At 40.5% G+C, this 16312-nt stretch overlaps 1 protein-coding gene across 3 annotated transcripts in view; it reads left to right on the forward strand.

Moving 5' to 3' along the window:
- Positions 1-16312, forward strand: part of NDFIP2 (Nedd4 family interacting protein 2) — a 57564-nt gene that overhangs the window by 27417 nt on the left and 13835 nt on the right. For 2 of the 3 annotated variants that reach the window (XM_039356980.1, XM_039356981.1), the window contains exons 2-4: positions 9808-9964; positions 11643-11779; positions 13453-13512. In XM_039356980.1, the coding sequence (XP_039212914.1) occupies positions 9808-9964; positions 11643-11779; positions 13453-13512 (354 nt within the window). The remainder of the gene's footprint in view (positions 1-9807; positions 9965-11642; positions 11780-13452; positions 13513-16312) is intronic. The other variant, XM_039356982.1, reaches the window with a different exon arrangement.

The raw sequence follows: 16312 nt of genomic DNA on the forward strand, positions 1-16312 counted from the left end.
CAAAATTTCAGAAGAGGAAAAAACCCACTTTGGCATGCACACAGAGAATTTGATACTCCAGCCCTTGCTTCTTCTCCTAGATAAAAGGAAAAAAATAATTGGGTCCTTTTAAAGCAAAAACTTCTCCTTTTAAATTGCAGTCCGATGGGAAGAATATTCATTTACCTGAACTAATGTTGACAGCTTGCATTTTATTCTATGAAGTTAAAGAGGAGCGTATTTTTAACTGTTTTTTTTTTTTTTAAAAGCCCGATTTACTCTTTCATGAATTAGTGTCTATCCCCCAAAACAGAGGTGAATCCTCTTGGAACATCCTATCCAGCTAGGAGGCTGAGTTATAGAAATCTTCCTCCCCCCCCAATTTTAATTTACAGAAAGAAATTTCAAGGTATAAGAATCCTGTCCCCCTCAAGCACTTTGGAATTTGGGGGGCTTTCAGAGTAAGGCATCCCGGAAGGAGGCAACAGGGAAGATAGGTGGTAGCAACAGGGATTTCCAAACTGCTGTCCCAATACTGAAGGCAAGGCCAGGATATAAAAATCCAGATGGTTTGAGGAAAAGAGGTTTGAGGCCCACACCTACTATTCAATATATAGACTCAGTCATACCACTACAAGCAGCTTTTGTTTTATACAGCAGGGGTGAAAGGTGAATTTAAGTACAGCAGGTTTGGGTTTTTCTGGCTGGGCTTGCAAGTCCTGTTCATAATAATCTTGTCTCTTAGTTGTTGCAGAATAAGATATCATGAAAATCATCTTAGGCCTTATTAACTAGCTTGACAAAATGATTCTGGTTAAAATAGTTTTGATTTCTGATGTTGGGTGGGTGGGGAATCAAGTTCAGGGCTGATACAGTAACTCTTAGACTTCTGCTCTGCAATGTTTCTGGAGGACAGTTTGGAATAAGTTTTTAAGAATCACAAATGACGGTTTGAAAATCTCTGACTCCGGAACATGTTTCTGTTCTGTTTCTTAAATCTTTTTAATTGCAGTTTGTTGGTAAGAATGCTGACCTCTCAAGTTACATCAATGCTTTATTCTGAATTTTATATTCTCTGCCCTGTCTCTTTCTAATCAACCTTACTGATAGTCTTGTCCAACTAGGTTTAATTGCAAGGAACTCGTATTTAAAGAACATTGCATCTTCTGTGTCTATTCTTTTTAAAGATTCATTTTATATTTCGTTAAATTTTTGTATTTGATATCTGTAGCCTTAACAAAAGGTCATAATTTGAGGTATTTTGCATTTGCTTGTGATATAGAGAATAATCAAATAGAAGGGGTTACCCATCCCTCTGGTTCTTTTTTTCCCAACCCAGTAGAATATTGGAAAGAATCTTTTAAAAGAGGTTTGAGAATCTGTCTATCTGCCTTTGCCAGTGTAACTCACCTGAAAATAATGCAGTGGACACAGTTTTGTGTGCAGAGACAATTTTACGAAAGAAAAAATAAAGTTTAAAACTGGTCTGGATCAGCTTGACAGCTGTAGTGGAGATATGGTAGAAGCAGTTGGTCTGCAGTTCATCAGGTTGCTGACTGCTCCTTGTTAAGGTCTCCTTTCTCTCTTCTAGTCAAATTGCCCAGAATATTGGACTGCTCTGATACACAAATGTACACACAAAAAGATATAATACATTATTTTGTTGCACAGAGGAAAATGTGGACATGTTCCCTGGTACTAGTGGTACAGTGGTAAAGAGTTCCACAACATGTACTTTGCTTGCTATTTCTATCTTGTTTGTTTCATTCTGTGTGTTTTGAAGTTTCTCCAGATCTATTACCAGAATCTGATCTCATGTGTTGTGAGGACTTCATAGGAAAAGAGGAAGAAAATATGTGAACTTAAAAACAGCTCCTTAGGTCTGTAACATGATCATTTGAATGGTGAAAATCATAGTCTCCTACTATGTGTGTTACATGGCCTTGCTCATTTTGTGGAATCAACCTGCTCATTTTGCCTTGCAAATATATTTAATGTGGTCCCCAGCTGCCCCAAAAAAGCTTGCCCACCTTTTAGCATAGCTGTTTAATCCTTGCCCTATTATCTTTTGCTGTCATGTGAAATCTGTTCTGAATTTAATTAAATTTGCTTTACGTGTATCTAATTAGATTTTTCTTAAGCAAACATATCTTGGCAAGCTTTAGAGTCAAGTTTCTATTCTCCCTTAATCACCTCAGAAACCCTTGTAGATTTCTTCTTGCCTGTCATGAGACTTTTATTTGGGAAGTGTTAAAATACGTGTTTCTATTTAATTGTGCAACTGTGGGCAATAACTTACCTTTGTGAGTGGAGAGAGAATTGGTAACTGTCCAATTACTGGCAGGGCTTATGAATTTTGTATATTTGTGTCCAGTTTCAGTCTAGTATAGATAGATAACTATGATAATGTAGATAACTTACCATAATATGGTAAGTAAAAGTAAAGATTTCACTAGAGTTATCTGTTTACCTTCCTGGATTCGCTATCCCTTCAGGCAACCCCTCATGCCCTGGTCACCTCATGGCTTGATTACTGCAATGCATGCTACAAGGGCTTGCTCTTGAATACCACCTGGAATTTTCAGCTGGATCAAAATGCAGCAGTATGAGAGGTATTGGGCATTCTTCAATATGCCCATGTAAAACCCCTGCTGCATGAGCAGCACTGATTGCCTGCCACTTGCTTTTGAGTGCAATTCAAGTATTGGTTGCTACCTATAAAATCTTTCATGACATAGGTGGCACTCAGAGTCCTCTCTATGGGCAGGCGCTGTTGTTCTCCCCATGGCCCCCTTCTCACCAGCAGCCCCCCCAGAGAGCCCGGGTGGGGCTCGTGCAGAGCAGTGCAGCCAAGGATATGGCAGCCAGGCAACGGGGTAAAGACTCTGCTCTCAACGCTCTGTCGCGGGCAGATGATGCGGGTGGAGGGCATGGCCACCATGGTGCTGCTGGGCTGCCTGGGTGATCTGTGGCGGGCCGTGGAGGTGGTGGGTGGCCCTGCGGGTGGGCGGGGGTGATGCAGGCGGTGGGGCGGTGGTAGGGCAGGGGGGTGGGTTGGTTTTGGGGCACTCGGTCTCTAAAAGGGCCTTGTTTATTTGAGGGATGGCCCATCTCCCATTGTATCTGATTGGCCAGTTTGATGTGGTAGAGTTGATGTGCTCTGGATTCCACTGATTAAACAATGGCATCCACTGATTAAACAAGCTTAGTCATTCAGTCCCTAGTCATCTCAGGACTGGACTATTGTAATGTGCTCTACTTTGGGCTACCTTTGAAGAGCATTCGGAAGCCATAGCTGGTGCAGAATGCAGCAGCAGGGGTAGTTTGGGGGCCCCCCAAGTATGGTCTGTAACAGCACCACTCTGCGAGCTGCATTAGTTACCAATCTGCTTCCAGGTAAAATTCAAGGTGTTGGGATCCCCTTTAAAGCCCTTCATGGCAGGGGTCCAGATTACTTGTGGGACCATCTCACCCCCCGGGATTGGCCTGTACCACTCATGTCAACAGAGGGGGCATGCTGTGAGTCCCGTCAGCCCAATTATTCTGGCTGGTGGGATCCAGGAGGAAGAGGGCCTTCTCTGCAATTGCTCCTGCCCACTGGAACATCTTGTCCCCCCCCATGTGAGATTGGCCCCAACCATCCTATCTAAAAATGTGGCTTTGCCAGTCTGCTTGGGGCCCCAGTGGAGGAACAGCACAGTGGAGATGACTGATTTGAGTAATAACAGATCCTACCTCACCCCTACTCTGCCCGTGCCCTCCCCACGTGTCTTTAATTTTAATATTTGATTTTAACTTTTCATGTTTTAGCTTAGATGAAACTATAAGCCACCTAGAGTTACTCTATGGTAAAATGGGCAGCCAATACATTTTATAAATAAATAAATAAATAAAATTAAATACATTAAATAAACCAGGATCTCTGGAAACATGCCTTGAGTTCTAGAAACATGCCTTCACCATTTTAGCATCTGCCTTATTTAAGGAATGGTTCCTCAAAAATTGGAGTGGCCCCCCACCCTACTGATATTTTAAAGGACTCTGAAGATGTGGCTCTTTGACCAGGATTTATGGGGAACCATTGATAATCCTTTGCTTCCTTTTCCTTCTTCCCATCGAGATTTTTTTCCCCCTGCCATCTCTGTTTTGTGTATTTTTGAATTGTTACTCGTTTCTAAATGTTTTAACAATTTGTAAACCACCAAGAATCAGCCAGCATTTATTACATTTAATAAATTAAATTATTATCTCAGTGGCAGTGAAAGGATCGGAAAACTGCATAACACATTTTAATTTGTAGCACCACTAAGAATGTAAATATGCTCTATTGAACTTCTAGAGAGTTCAACAGAGAAATCATTTTCTCCTTTGGAGAAGCATGACTCTTACTACACATATGGAATAGTTTGCTAATATTTCAATATTTTTTTTTATTAGAAAACAGTATAACTAAAAACATAATGAATAGAGGAATATGTTCATCCTTAGTGTGCATTGTTTACATTTTTCAGGTGTTCTGCTTTATGTACATATTATGAATTATCCTTAAAAGTTATCAGAACTGAATATTTTTAGTTTGAATTTTGTGTTTTACCTTGCATTGTTTAGATCAGTGGTGGCGAACCTATGGCACAGGTGCCAGAGGCAGCACTTGGAGCCCTCTCTGTGGGCACATGTGCTGTTGCCCCAGACTTGCCTCCGCCCACAACCCCCTCCTCACCAGCAGCCTCCCTGGAGGAGAGTCGCTCCTGAGCGTGGCCCGCACGGAGCAGCGCAGCCAAGGACATAGCAGCCTGGCAAGACTCTGCCCTAATGCCCCAATGTGCACAGTTGATGCTGCGGGGCGTGGGCAGAGGGTGTGGCCACCATGGCTCTGCTGGGCTGCCTGGGTGATCTGTGGCGGGTGCTGGAGGCAGTGAGTGGCTCTTCGGGCAGGCAGGGTGAGGCGGAGCAGGGGCAGGGCAGAGGGTGGAGCAGGGGTGGGGCAGGGGGTGGACCAGGGACAGAGCCAATTTTGGGGCACTCGGTCTCTAAAAGGTTTGCCATCACTGGTTTAGATCATTTGCTACCCAGGAGTTTGTTTGTTTTGACATAGTAACAAAATTTGTACGCAATGTTAAATCTGTATGGTAGTAAATCTTGGCTTACTGTAAATGAACTGCATATAATCTGCCAATTCTTCCAATGAGTACAAGAGATTAAGTTGGTAATAATGTAAAAGTAAACCTTTGATCATAATTTAAAACAAGCAAACAATCCAAGAGTAAACTTATTTAACAGCTTAATTTTCCTGGGGGCATCAAAATGAAAGTCTTGGTTTGGACATTATATTAAGCAGCTGTATACAGGCGGTCTTCGACTTACGACCACAATTGAGCCCAACATTTCTGTTGCCAAGCAAGACAATTGTTAAGTGAGTTTTGACCCCTTTTATGACCTTCCTTACCACCATTGTTAAATGAATCATTGAAGTTGTTAAGTTAGTAACACGGTTGTTAAGTGAGTCTGGCTTCTCACTTACTTTGCTTGTCAGAAGGTTGCTAAGGAAGATCACACAACTCCAGGATACCACAATCATCGTAAATATGAGTCAGTTACTAAGCGTCCAAATTTTGATCACGTGACCACGGGCCTGCTGCTATGGTCGTACGTGTGAAAATAGGTCAGAAGTCACTTTTTTCATTGCTGTTGTAACTTTTGTTGAAGGAAAAGTCTTCTCATGGTTCAGTCCAAGCCGGGAATAAACAACATGGCAACTGCTTTAGGAAGAAAGTTGTAGTTTATTGAAGATGAGAGCCAAACAGAAAGATGGCTCTGGAAGAAAAGAGAGCGAGCACATGTAGGGAGTGGGTTTTTATACCCTCTGGAGCCTTTTGTTTGGAGTTGTTCCCCTAGCATGAACTTTGACCTGAGTCTGAGTGTGCCTTTCTGGTATTCTGATGGTGGTGGGTTAATCTTATTATGTCGCAAGGTCATATCCTGCTTCCCTGGGGCTGTGGCTGATGACTCTTAGATTTTTGGTGTGAGGAGTTGTTGATTCTAGGGATCTTTCTTCCTAATCTCGGTTTTCTGACTCCAGTCTGACAAGATTATCACATCTGCAATTCTGCAGAATTGGTTTCTTTTAGGGACAAAGAGACCTGTGTGTGTGTTTTGGTTTCTGCCTTTAAATCCTTTAGGGAAATATATTCTGTCTTAAATATTTCCAAAAATATTTCTTTCTCTGGGAGGGACTGACTTCCCACACTTTGTAAGGTCATTAAATGAAAGATCGTAAGTGGAGGACTGCCTGACCTGGTAATGCTGGTAAAAGAAGCAGAGGTGAATGAAACAAAAGAACAAGGAGAGTAAATCTAGCCCTCTCACATCACATCTGGATGTATCCATCATTATTTAGTATTCTGTGTGAATGTCTTTAAATTCAATCCTTTTATCTGGAATGCTATAGGGCAGGGGTCCCCAACCCCCAGTCCGTGGACCAGTACCGGGCCACGGCATGCCAGCAACTGGTCCGTACAAACAAGCAAAGCCCCATCCATGAAATGCAGGCAGCGCACAAAACCACACACCCTCCGATCCGCGGAAAAATTTCCACAGAACTGGTCCCTGGTTCCCAATAGGTTGGGGACCTCTGCTAAAGGGGTCAGACTAGAAGACCTCCAAGGTCCCTTTTATTCTGTATCTGTTGAAAGGTCAGTAGTAAGGTCCTCAGAGATCTAAACTGAAGAAAATTTTTGAGAGTAGATGCCATTTGATGAAAAATCATAAAGAAAATTGGCTTAAAATTCGTACTCATCGGATGAGTATAATCAATCTACTAGAATCTTCTCTAGGATCTTTATCCTCCCGCCCCTTCACTCTGAGTAAAAGATAATATATTTAAGCTACAAGACAGCAGAGTTCTCCAAAAGGCAAGTGTAACTGACATTTTTAAAAATACCAAGTTTCTCATTATTCCAGATACTATCATAGTGTTGACTGCATTAGCATCGTTCTCTCTGTGTAATTTCATGAACACACACATGTGTGAGTGATGAAGGAGGATTCAAATATACAGATATTTTCTGTATATTTTGAAATTCTATTTTGCCTACTTTGTGTTGTGCCTTAATGTCCTGATTGTATCTTGGGGCTCTATACTACGAAATTTAAACAAAAAACAAACAAAATAAAACCTTCCTTGGTAACTTATATCGTTGCCTGTTGTTGGTTAACTATAATAGTTAGGGCATAGGTGCGATGTTAGGGTATAGATCACAGGTCGGCAACCTGCGGCTCTGGAGCCGCATGTGGCTCTTTGAGCCTTCCCCTGTGGCTCCCAGCCTCCTATGCCTTTGCAGAGAGAGAGAGAGACAGAGAGAGGCAATTGCGCTTCCCTGCTTCAATCTCTCTCTCTCTCTCTCTGTGTGTGTGTTTGTGTTTTGTGTGTGTGTGTGTGTGTGTGTGTATGTGTAAAAGAGAGTGTACTCACATGTTCTCCGAGGAGCTGAAAAGCTTACTGGGCGGAGCTCCTCCCTTTGCTGCGTCTCTGCAGGAAGCAGGAAGCAGGAAAGGCAGGAGAGAGCTAGCTAGCCCAGCTAGGCTGACTCAGGAATTCTGGGAGTTGAAGTCCATGAGTCATAAAAGAGACGAGGTTGCCTACCCCTGATCTTGTTGGACAACAGCTTGAAGCTTGCCAGGTGAGCAGCAGATAGGAGAGGGGGGGGAGAAAGAGAGAGAGAGAAAGAGAGAGAGGGAGGGAGAGAGAGAGAGAGGAGAGAGAGAGAGAAAGAAAGAGAGTGGGGGAAGAGGAGTGGTAGACCAAGGGCAGATAGAGAGGGAGGGAGAGAGAGAGAGACCCTTTTGACATCTAAAATGAAGATAACACTGCATATATCCTTTTTTTAACCTGTGTGTGTATGTGTGTGTGTGTGTGTGTGTATGTATGTGTGTATATATATATATATATATATATATATATATATATACACACACACACACACATACATAAATACATACATACATACATATACATATATACACACACACACACATACACACACACAAATACCCCCCACACACAAACACACACACCTATAATAAAGGTAAAAAAGGATATATGCAGTGTTATCTTCATTTTAGATATCAAAAGGGTTTTGCGGCTCCCAGTGTTTTGTTTTTGGTGGGAAACGGGTCCAAGTGGCTCTTTAAGTGTTTTGGGTTGCCTACCCCTGGTATAGATAATGAAATAGTTTTTTTTTAAATTTTATCTCTTCTTACTTCAAATCTTACCGATTGCTAGGCAACTCTGAAATAAAAACAATGGTTAAAGGATCCAATCTGGGTCGATCACCAGCTTTAGTCTTCCGAGCTTTTGGACTTGTGCTGGAGTCTATCCCCAGGGAACGTCTCTCTACCGAAATGTGTCCTTTGGGATTGTTCTATGCATTGTATTTATGTGGTGCCAGGTTGGGCGTGGCTTCTTATTGGATTGATTGGGTGTTGATGTCGTTGGCTGTTGTGTAAGGACCCACTTCAAAATCTCTTCCCAAGAAAGCAGAACTCCTGGAATGATTTCATCCCAAAAGGAACTTTTATTAGGAGAAGCTGACAGCAGGCACAGAAGGCAGGATCTGAGGGCTTCCTGCTCAAATCAATAGATTAAAGGAGCAAAAAGTAAACCCCACCCCAATAGTTCATCCAGTCAGTTCAAATGAGGCAATCCCCAGGTGTTGTCTGCTGTGGGAATGAGGCTGATAAGATTCTGTTCCCAAGGCTGTGAAAACTGTTGTTGAGTCTTCCACACCTTTTTTTCTTCAGAGAGATAAGCCAGATGCTCACCCCAGGTTGGCATCAAGGGGGAATCAGTTCAAAGAGCAAGCAGATAGAGCAGGGGTAGACAACCTTGACTCTTTTATGTGGTGGACTTCAACTCCCAGAATTTCTGAGCCAGCATGGCTCAGCATGGAAACCTCTCTCTTTCTCCTCAACATGGCTGGCTCAGGAATTCTGGGAGTTGAAGTCCACGAGTCATAAAAAAGCCAAGGTTGCCTATCACTGAGATAGAGGAAGCAGGAGAGGATATACAATGTAGCAGCTAAGTGAAAGGAAAAAGATACAAAAAGATTCCCTTGAGCTTCCCCCCTCCCCCAGGAGAATGGCAGAACCCTCAGAAGGGAAAAGAAAAGACTGAACCAGCTAAAGCCCCCCCACTACTAAAGAAACGGATTCTGATAACACTGTTTCCTTGTGCTGCCAAGTTAAAATGGATGGTTAAAATCATCAGGTTGGTGTGAATATTATTTTTTTGCAGTTGCTTTGATAGCAACAGGAGTTGTTTTTCAGACAATTTTACCCCGCTATTCTTTTCCATAGCACTGCTACCATAATTACCAGAAGGAAGATAGAATTTGAGCAATAGTATTTTCAAGGGGAACCATGTTCTACCACTGAGCTGTAATCAGATTCAAGAATCAGTTGCAAGAAGGGAGTTAGATGCTAAACAGAGAAATCATTTTGAAATACTTTCTGCATTTAATTGTGGATTATCCCAGTTTAGAATTAATATTAGGGAGAAAACGTACAACGTGATGAATATAGAAGGGCTGGGAGAAAAACTGTCACCTTAATGCTTTTGATCTCCATCATAGTCAAGATGAAAGCAACACAGAAAACTTAAGAGGAGAAAACACCCATATAATCCTTTTCTACTATGAGTGTCTGAGTGCTTGAAAGATAAAGTATTACTCTCTTGTTTACTTATAGCACAAACACGTTTTAAGTACACATTATCTAGTCAAATGTCATATTGGGGTGCACATATTTAATTCCATTTGTTTTTCTTTAAAGCTTCATAATGAAGATGATCCTGCAGAATCTACAGTTGAACAACCGTCCACTTCTACGCAAACTGCACCAGCTTGTCAAACAGAGGCATCTTCACCTGAAGTGGATACTTCCCCTCCACCTTATTGTAGCATCGCTACAGAAGCAGCTGCACCAACAGGTACTGCCTTTTTCATGATTATATAACCACCCCAGGTATTTTTAGCAAATGCTGAAATAGTGCCACCAGCACTCCTATGCCTGCTTCCGCTGACCTGCTTAAAGATGCTTTGCTCAGTTCTTTCATGCAAAAATCAAATGATTTTGTTTCACCTATTGGTGCAAACAAGTTAAATTGGATTTCATGCAATTAATTTGTCTGATCATGCCTTCCTCTCCATGCATTATGAGATTAAGGGTTTTTATTTAATTATATTACAATAGAATAATCATATGACTTTAAAAAAATCTTTGATTTAATTGATTTAATTTTATATAAGAATAATTGCATAGAAAGCAATGGTGTTTTCTTGGTTTTAGGTGGTGCGTATGTGTACAAGTGTGTACATCCCATTTTGAAAAGACATGGGTTTCTTGCAGGGTAGGAAATAGGAATTGCAACTTGTAGAAAACAGAACAACGCTATCCAGGATTAGTACAATTATTAAACAAATATAATTTGGCAAATAAGAGCAAATAAATCTAGATCCTATAACTCACCAGTGCAAAAGCATGGATATAAATAAATATAAAGCAATAAAGCCAGTCTTATAATAATAAAAATGTAACACATACATTGAAGTAATAAAAAATCTAATGGAATAAATTGAAACATTCCTATGATTTTTCCCATTTGAAGTTAAACTCTTTGAGATCCATTTTGACCTCCATCCAGAAAACCAACCGCATGGGAACAAACTTAGCTGTTCCATAATATTGGGTAGCCTCCTCTCTCTGCCTCCCCCACCCCACCCGTGCAGTTTTATAGTACTGGAGAATTGCACACAGTGTTTCCTAGATAGTCATATTGGATTAGTTGATTCTAGTTGAAAGGGGTAGTTCCACACTCTGCTACATAGGACTTTAAACTGCACGCAGAATTCTACTGTCACCCACTGCAAGGCATACAGCATAGATGTATTGTGTCTACAGCATTTAGTGCTAGGTAATATGTGGGCCACTCTACTTTAAATCAACATTTGTTTCAAACTGGCCTTTAAAGGGAATATGAAGCACCTTACAGTACCATAGCTGGTTATGATAAAAGTGTGAGCTACTGTCACGAAGTCTTCTTTGCCTTCCCACAAAAGACTGTCAAGTATAGCTAGACAAGATTCCTTTAGGCATAGCTTCCAATTGTCCATCGAGGTCATTGTTAATCCAAGACAATCCTAGGTCATAGACTTGCTCGTGACGTCACGTGACATCGCGTGATGTATCAGAGCTTTTCCCCCATTGCTGGCAATGGGGTGGGCATGGTTTCCTTATGACGCGTCCGCCCCCATGGGTTGGCTGTTTGACACCCCTGCTCTAGAGAACTTGAAATTTGAATTTGACATGTATTTATTCGGTCAATGACCAGCAACATCAAACAACAAAACGAGCAATAAAAAACAGGAAACACAACCAGGATCAAGAAAGAGAAGCAGGTGCAGCCACATACCAGCAGCTACAAAACAAATCAAGCATGGTACACTCCAAACACCTCCACCACAATAACACCCTGTCCACCCATCCAAGCTTCCTCTTAGAGACAATGGCTGGCAGAGAACTGTGTTGAACTAACAGCAGCTTTGTCTTATCTGGAGTCAGCCTCGGCTTGTTTATTTCCACCCAGATGAGTCTCTGTTCTTTTACAGAAGTGGAATCACCTAATGAATTTTACCCAGTGCCACCTCCATACAGCGTAGCTACTTCTCTTCCCACTTACGATGAGGCGGAAAAGGCCAAAGCTGCAGCAATGGCAGCTGTTGCAGCAGAAGCATCAGCCCACAGAGTGAGTAAGCAGATCGTGCTACGTAAATGCACCCTTTGGAAACTACACAAGTCTGCCTTTTGTATGTACCGTATTAAGTCAAGTCCCAGTTCTTCTTAATGTTTGCGTAGGTTTTTTTTTTAAAGGATATATATTTCTTATTTAAGTCTGGAGGCTTTTAATTATTTCAACACTTGATTGTCAAAAGGTGGACCTCAGACTTTCCACAACAGTTAACCACCCGAGCAAGTGCAGTATATAGGTAGTCCTTGATTTACGGCCACAATTGAGCCCCAATTCTCTGTTGCAAAGCAAGACAGTTATTAAGTTATATTTGCCCCTTTTTACGACCTTTCTTGCCACAGTTGTTAAGTGAATCACTGCAGTTGTTTAGTTAGCAACATGGTTATTAAGTGAATCTGGCTTCCCCATTGACTTCGATTGTTACAAGGTCACAAAAGGGGATCATGTGACCCCCGGGACACTGCAACCGTCATAAATACGAGCCAGTTGCCAAGCATCTGAATTTTGATCACGTGACCGCGCAGCTGCTGCAATGGCTGTTAAGCGTGAAAAACGTTCCTAAGTGCCATTGTAACTTTGAATGGTCACCAAATGAACTATTGTAAGTTGAGGGCTACCTGTATTTAGAAACTCAGCCAATGTGGTGGCTTTTTCCAGACCTTGACATGCAGCAGTAGCAGCTTTTTTTTCCTGATTCCTGATAGATTTCTGTAGATATTGATGGGTTACGTTTAATCCAGTGGTTCTCAACCTGTGGGTCGGGACCCCATTTGGGGTCGAACAACCATTTCACGGGGGTTGCCGAACAACGCAGTCCGCCATTTTTTTCCCCTTTTCCTTAGCTGTGCTACTCCCTTTTATTCTATTGGCTTTTGAAAGCCAGTAGAATAGACTCTCTTGAATAGAGTCTAATTCTATTGGCTTTCAAAAGCCAATAGGAATTGTCCAGGCTGTCTCTGCCCTGCTGAGCCCGCCAAAAGTCCCATTCTGCAAACGGTGCTGCACCAGTTGAGTAGTCCTTGACTTATGACCGGTTAGGGGTCGCTGCATTAAAAAGGTTGAGAACCACTGGTTTAATCTGATGGTGTCACCAATTAAAGTACCATATAGTTATGCTACCTCTGGTGCTCAGCTTCCTAGGCTGCTAGCAGAAGAATTTATACAGGTTAGCCCCTTTCATTTGAGCTGTGATGACAGTTTCCAGGTTCTAATCTGTAAATACTGTGCACATTGTGTTAACAATAATATTTTTATGATGTATATTGTATACTGTCCAGGCAATCCAAGAAAGCATGTCATAATATAATGTAATCTAGTATGGAGACCAGTAAGCAGGTTTTTTAAAAAAATATTTCATTATTACATTATATTCTGTGTATATTATATGTACATTATTATTACATTATATTCTATTTATGTAACCCTCTTGCACAAAAAAATGCAATGAGTCAGCTACAAAGGCTTGAGCTAAATTCACTGTATGTGTTTATATAGGAAAAATTTACTGTTCTTTTTTTTTCTTCAAAATGTGAATTACTGGATTTCTATGTCCTTGATTTAACTTCATTGTTAAATTTTATTTAAAAATTAATTTACAGAGATAGAATGACTTGTTCAGAATGATTTAACACACGTTTAGCTCTTCTGTCTTATTTTCTTTACATGCTTAGCACGGCCAATTTAGGGAGTCTAGGAGTCTGTTTGATGAAATATTCCTGAGTCCACCAGAGGTATGATTCCATTCTGTGAAGTTTAGATTTTGCAATGAAGTTCATTTATGGCAGACATTTAAAAAAAAAATCTTTTTCTTTTCTAAATAAACTTACCCTCTCAAATGAATTATAATACTTTCATAAAAGAAAGTGACCTACATTGCAAATCTGTTCATTTCTGTTTGGAAGTATCCTATTGCAGGGGCCCCCAACCTTGGCAACTTTAAGATTTGTGGACTTCAACTCCCAGAATCCCTCACCCAGCTTCTGGGAGTTGAAGTCCAGAAGTCTTAAAGTTGCCAAGATTGGAGACCCCTGTCCTATTGCATGCAGTAAGATTATAGTCCTAATAAAACGGAACACAGACACTGATGGATTATAATATCTCTTGGCTGCTATTTGCCTTTAAGGTTTTTTTGTATTGTGTTTTTGACTGTTTTAATGGTTTTTATGATGGCTCACCACCCAGACTCACTGATTTCAGATGGGCAGTTGTAGAAATTGAATAAATCAATGAAATTGAAAATAAATAACAAATGGCAGTCTCACACAGATTTATTTAGAAGTGAGCTGCACAGAGCAAGGTAGGGCATATTTCAACAGGTTATGCATGTGTTAAATTTTTGTTTATAAGGATATTTAGTTCTTTTAATTATGGAGAATAATTATAGAGGCATTTTGCTTAAAAGGCCAGACACCCTGAATGAGGTAGTGCAGGTCATCCACACTCTAGAGCAGGGGTGTCAAACTGCCGGCCCGTGGGCTGGACGTGTCAACACAGAAGCCGCACCCACCCCACTGCTGGCAATGGCAAAACTGTCCCGATACGTTGCACGATGTCACGTGACGTCGCGAGTTTGACATGTCTTCTCTAGCGTGCTCCAAGGCAATCACGTATTTATCATATATGCTTTGCTTTGAATTTGATCTCCCAGAAATCCTTTGGGGCACTCATGCACCAACAACTTAAAGCAGCCATACCTTCTTTCAGAATGACAGGGTTGCCTTCAGCAACTACAAATTGTCCTTGACTTAATGACCACAGTTGAGGCTAAAATTTCCGTTGCTAAGTGAGAAAGTTAAGTGAGCTTTGCCTCATTTTACATTTTTTTTCTTGCCACACTTGTTAAGTCAGGGCTCTTCAAACTTGGCCTTTTTATGACTTGTGGACTTCAACTCCCAGAATTCCTCAGCTAGCGTGCCTGGCTGAGGAATTCTGGGAGTTGAAGTCCACAAGTCATAAAAGGGCCAAATTTGAAGACCCCTGTGTTAAGTGAATCACTGCAGTTGTTAAGTTGGTTACACAGTTCTTAAGTGACTCTGGCTTCCCCTTGACTTGGCTTGTTAGAGGGTCATGCAAGATGATTACATGACCTGGGGACACTGTAACCCTCAGCACCTGAAGTTTGAGCAGGTGGACCAGGGGAATGCTGCAACGATTGTCAGTGAAAAAAACAAATCATGTCACTTTTTTCAATGCTGTTGTAACTTTGAACAGTCACTGAACAAACTGTTGTTAAGTCAATTACCTGTACTCTGTGACTCTTGGGAAGGACACAGGTGCTTTAAGAAGTTTCACACAGATGTTACATGATGCTTGAGCTATCTTTTGGCGATCTAATTGAAAGTACTAAATAGTCCTAGTATTCATTTGTGTAGCATCTAATACCGATTAGAGAGCTTTAAGTTTTAAGAGTTTAGATGCTGTTTCCAGTACAATGAGCAACTGAGCCCTGGATGAAATTGTGGGGGGGGAAACCTATTTGTAAAAGCAAATAAGGTTTCCAATACATTAATTTTCTTCTGGGAGGTAATTTGAAGTATGAACTATACTTTATTTTGTTTTATAATAAACCTTTTTTGTTGTGTTTGTGTGAATAAGCTGTTAGTTGTTTATCAGAATAACAGGTCAGATTCTACCATTCTGAAATACATTAGCTTATTATGTCCCATATTTGTTGGTCTTGGACTCTGCTGACTGGAATATTCAAGGAAAAATAGTGTAATGAAATTAAATTGCATATAAAAATAGTTTAACTGTTGATGGCTTTCCTGATGATGACTCATTACTTAATCTCAGTCATAAATGAATGTGTCCTAGATATCTGAATGTAAAGTTCAGGTGTGTGTTTCTCATTCTTCTCATGTGCTTGTAATATCTGTGCATTATTCATACATTTCTCATGTAATTAGGATCAGCAGATTTAAAGAGTCATCATATATCAGGATGGGACTTTCAGTGATTGGAAATTCAGTGCTTTAACTCATTCTGTGACTACTGTTAAAATAATTTAAAAATACACCCTCGCGAAATCATTATATTTCTTTCTATAGAAGAATTAACATTTGTTGGCATACAATTTTGACTACCTCAGCTTAGAGTAGTCTAACCCAGATTTTGTGAAATCCTGTACATTTATCCCCTTCAAATGTACATAACTTCAGGATTCTAGGGTTATAATTATTTAACAGGGAAATAGCCTGTTTAATTGCCTATATTGGTAATAAACTTTTAATGATGAGGTAGCAAGTTTTAAGCTTTAAATAAGTTTTAGGCTCTAAAGATTTTGTTTGTTTCAATATTTTGGGAGTGTAGAAAGTGACACATGAATTTAATATACCTTAAAGTATACTACTTCAGCTTCTTGAAAGTCTTTTTTTAAAGAAATAAACCTACTGTTTAAAAATAATTCCCACTTAAAAAGAGACATACACTGAGTGGATTTTTTTAAAAAATAGCATAACAACTTACCTTGTTTCAAAGGATAAGTGCATGCTTTGTAAATTAGTTTGCATAATTCTGCTGAGTATTCATCTG

Source organism: Crotalus tigris, unplaced genomic scaffold, assembly GCF_016545835.1.
Source record: "Crotalus tigris isolate CLP2741 ecotype Arizona unplaced genomic scaffold, ASM1654583v1 scf7180000018856.1329670, whole genome shotgun sequence".
In the NCBI taxonomy this organism is placed as follows: Eukaryota; Metazoa; Chordata; class Lepidosauria; order Squamata; family Viperidae; genus Crotalus; species Crotalus tigris.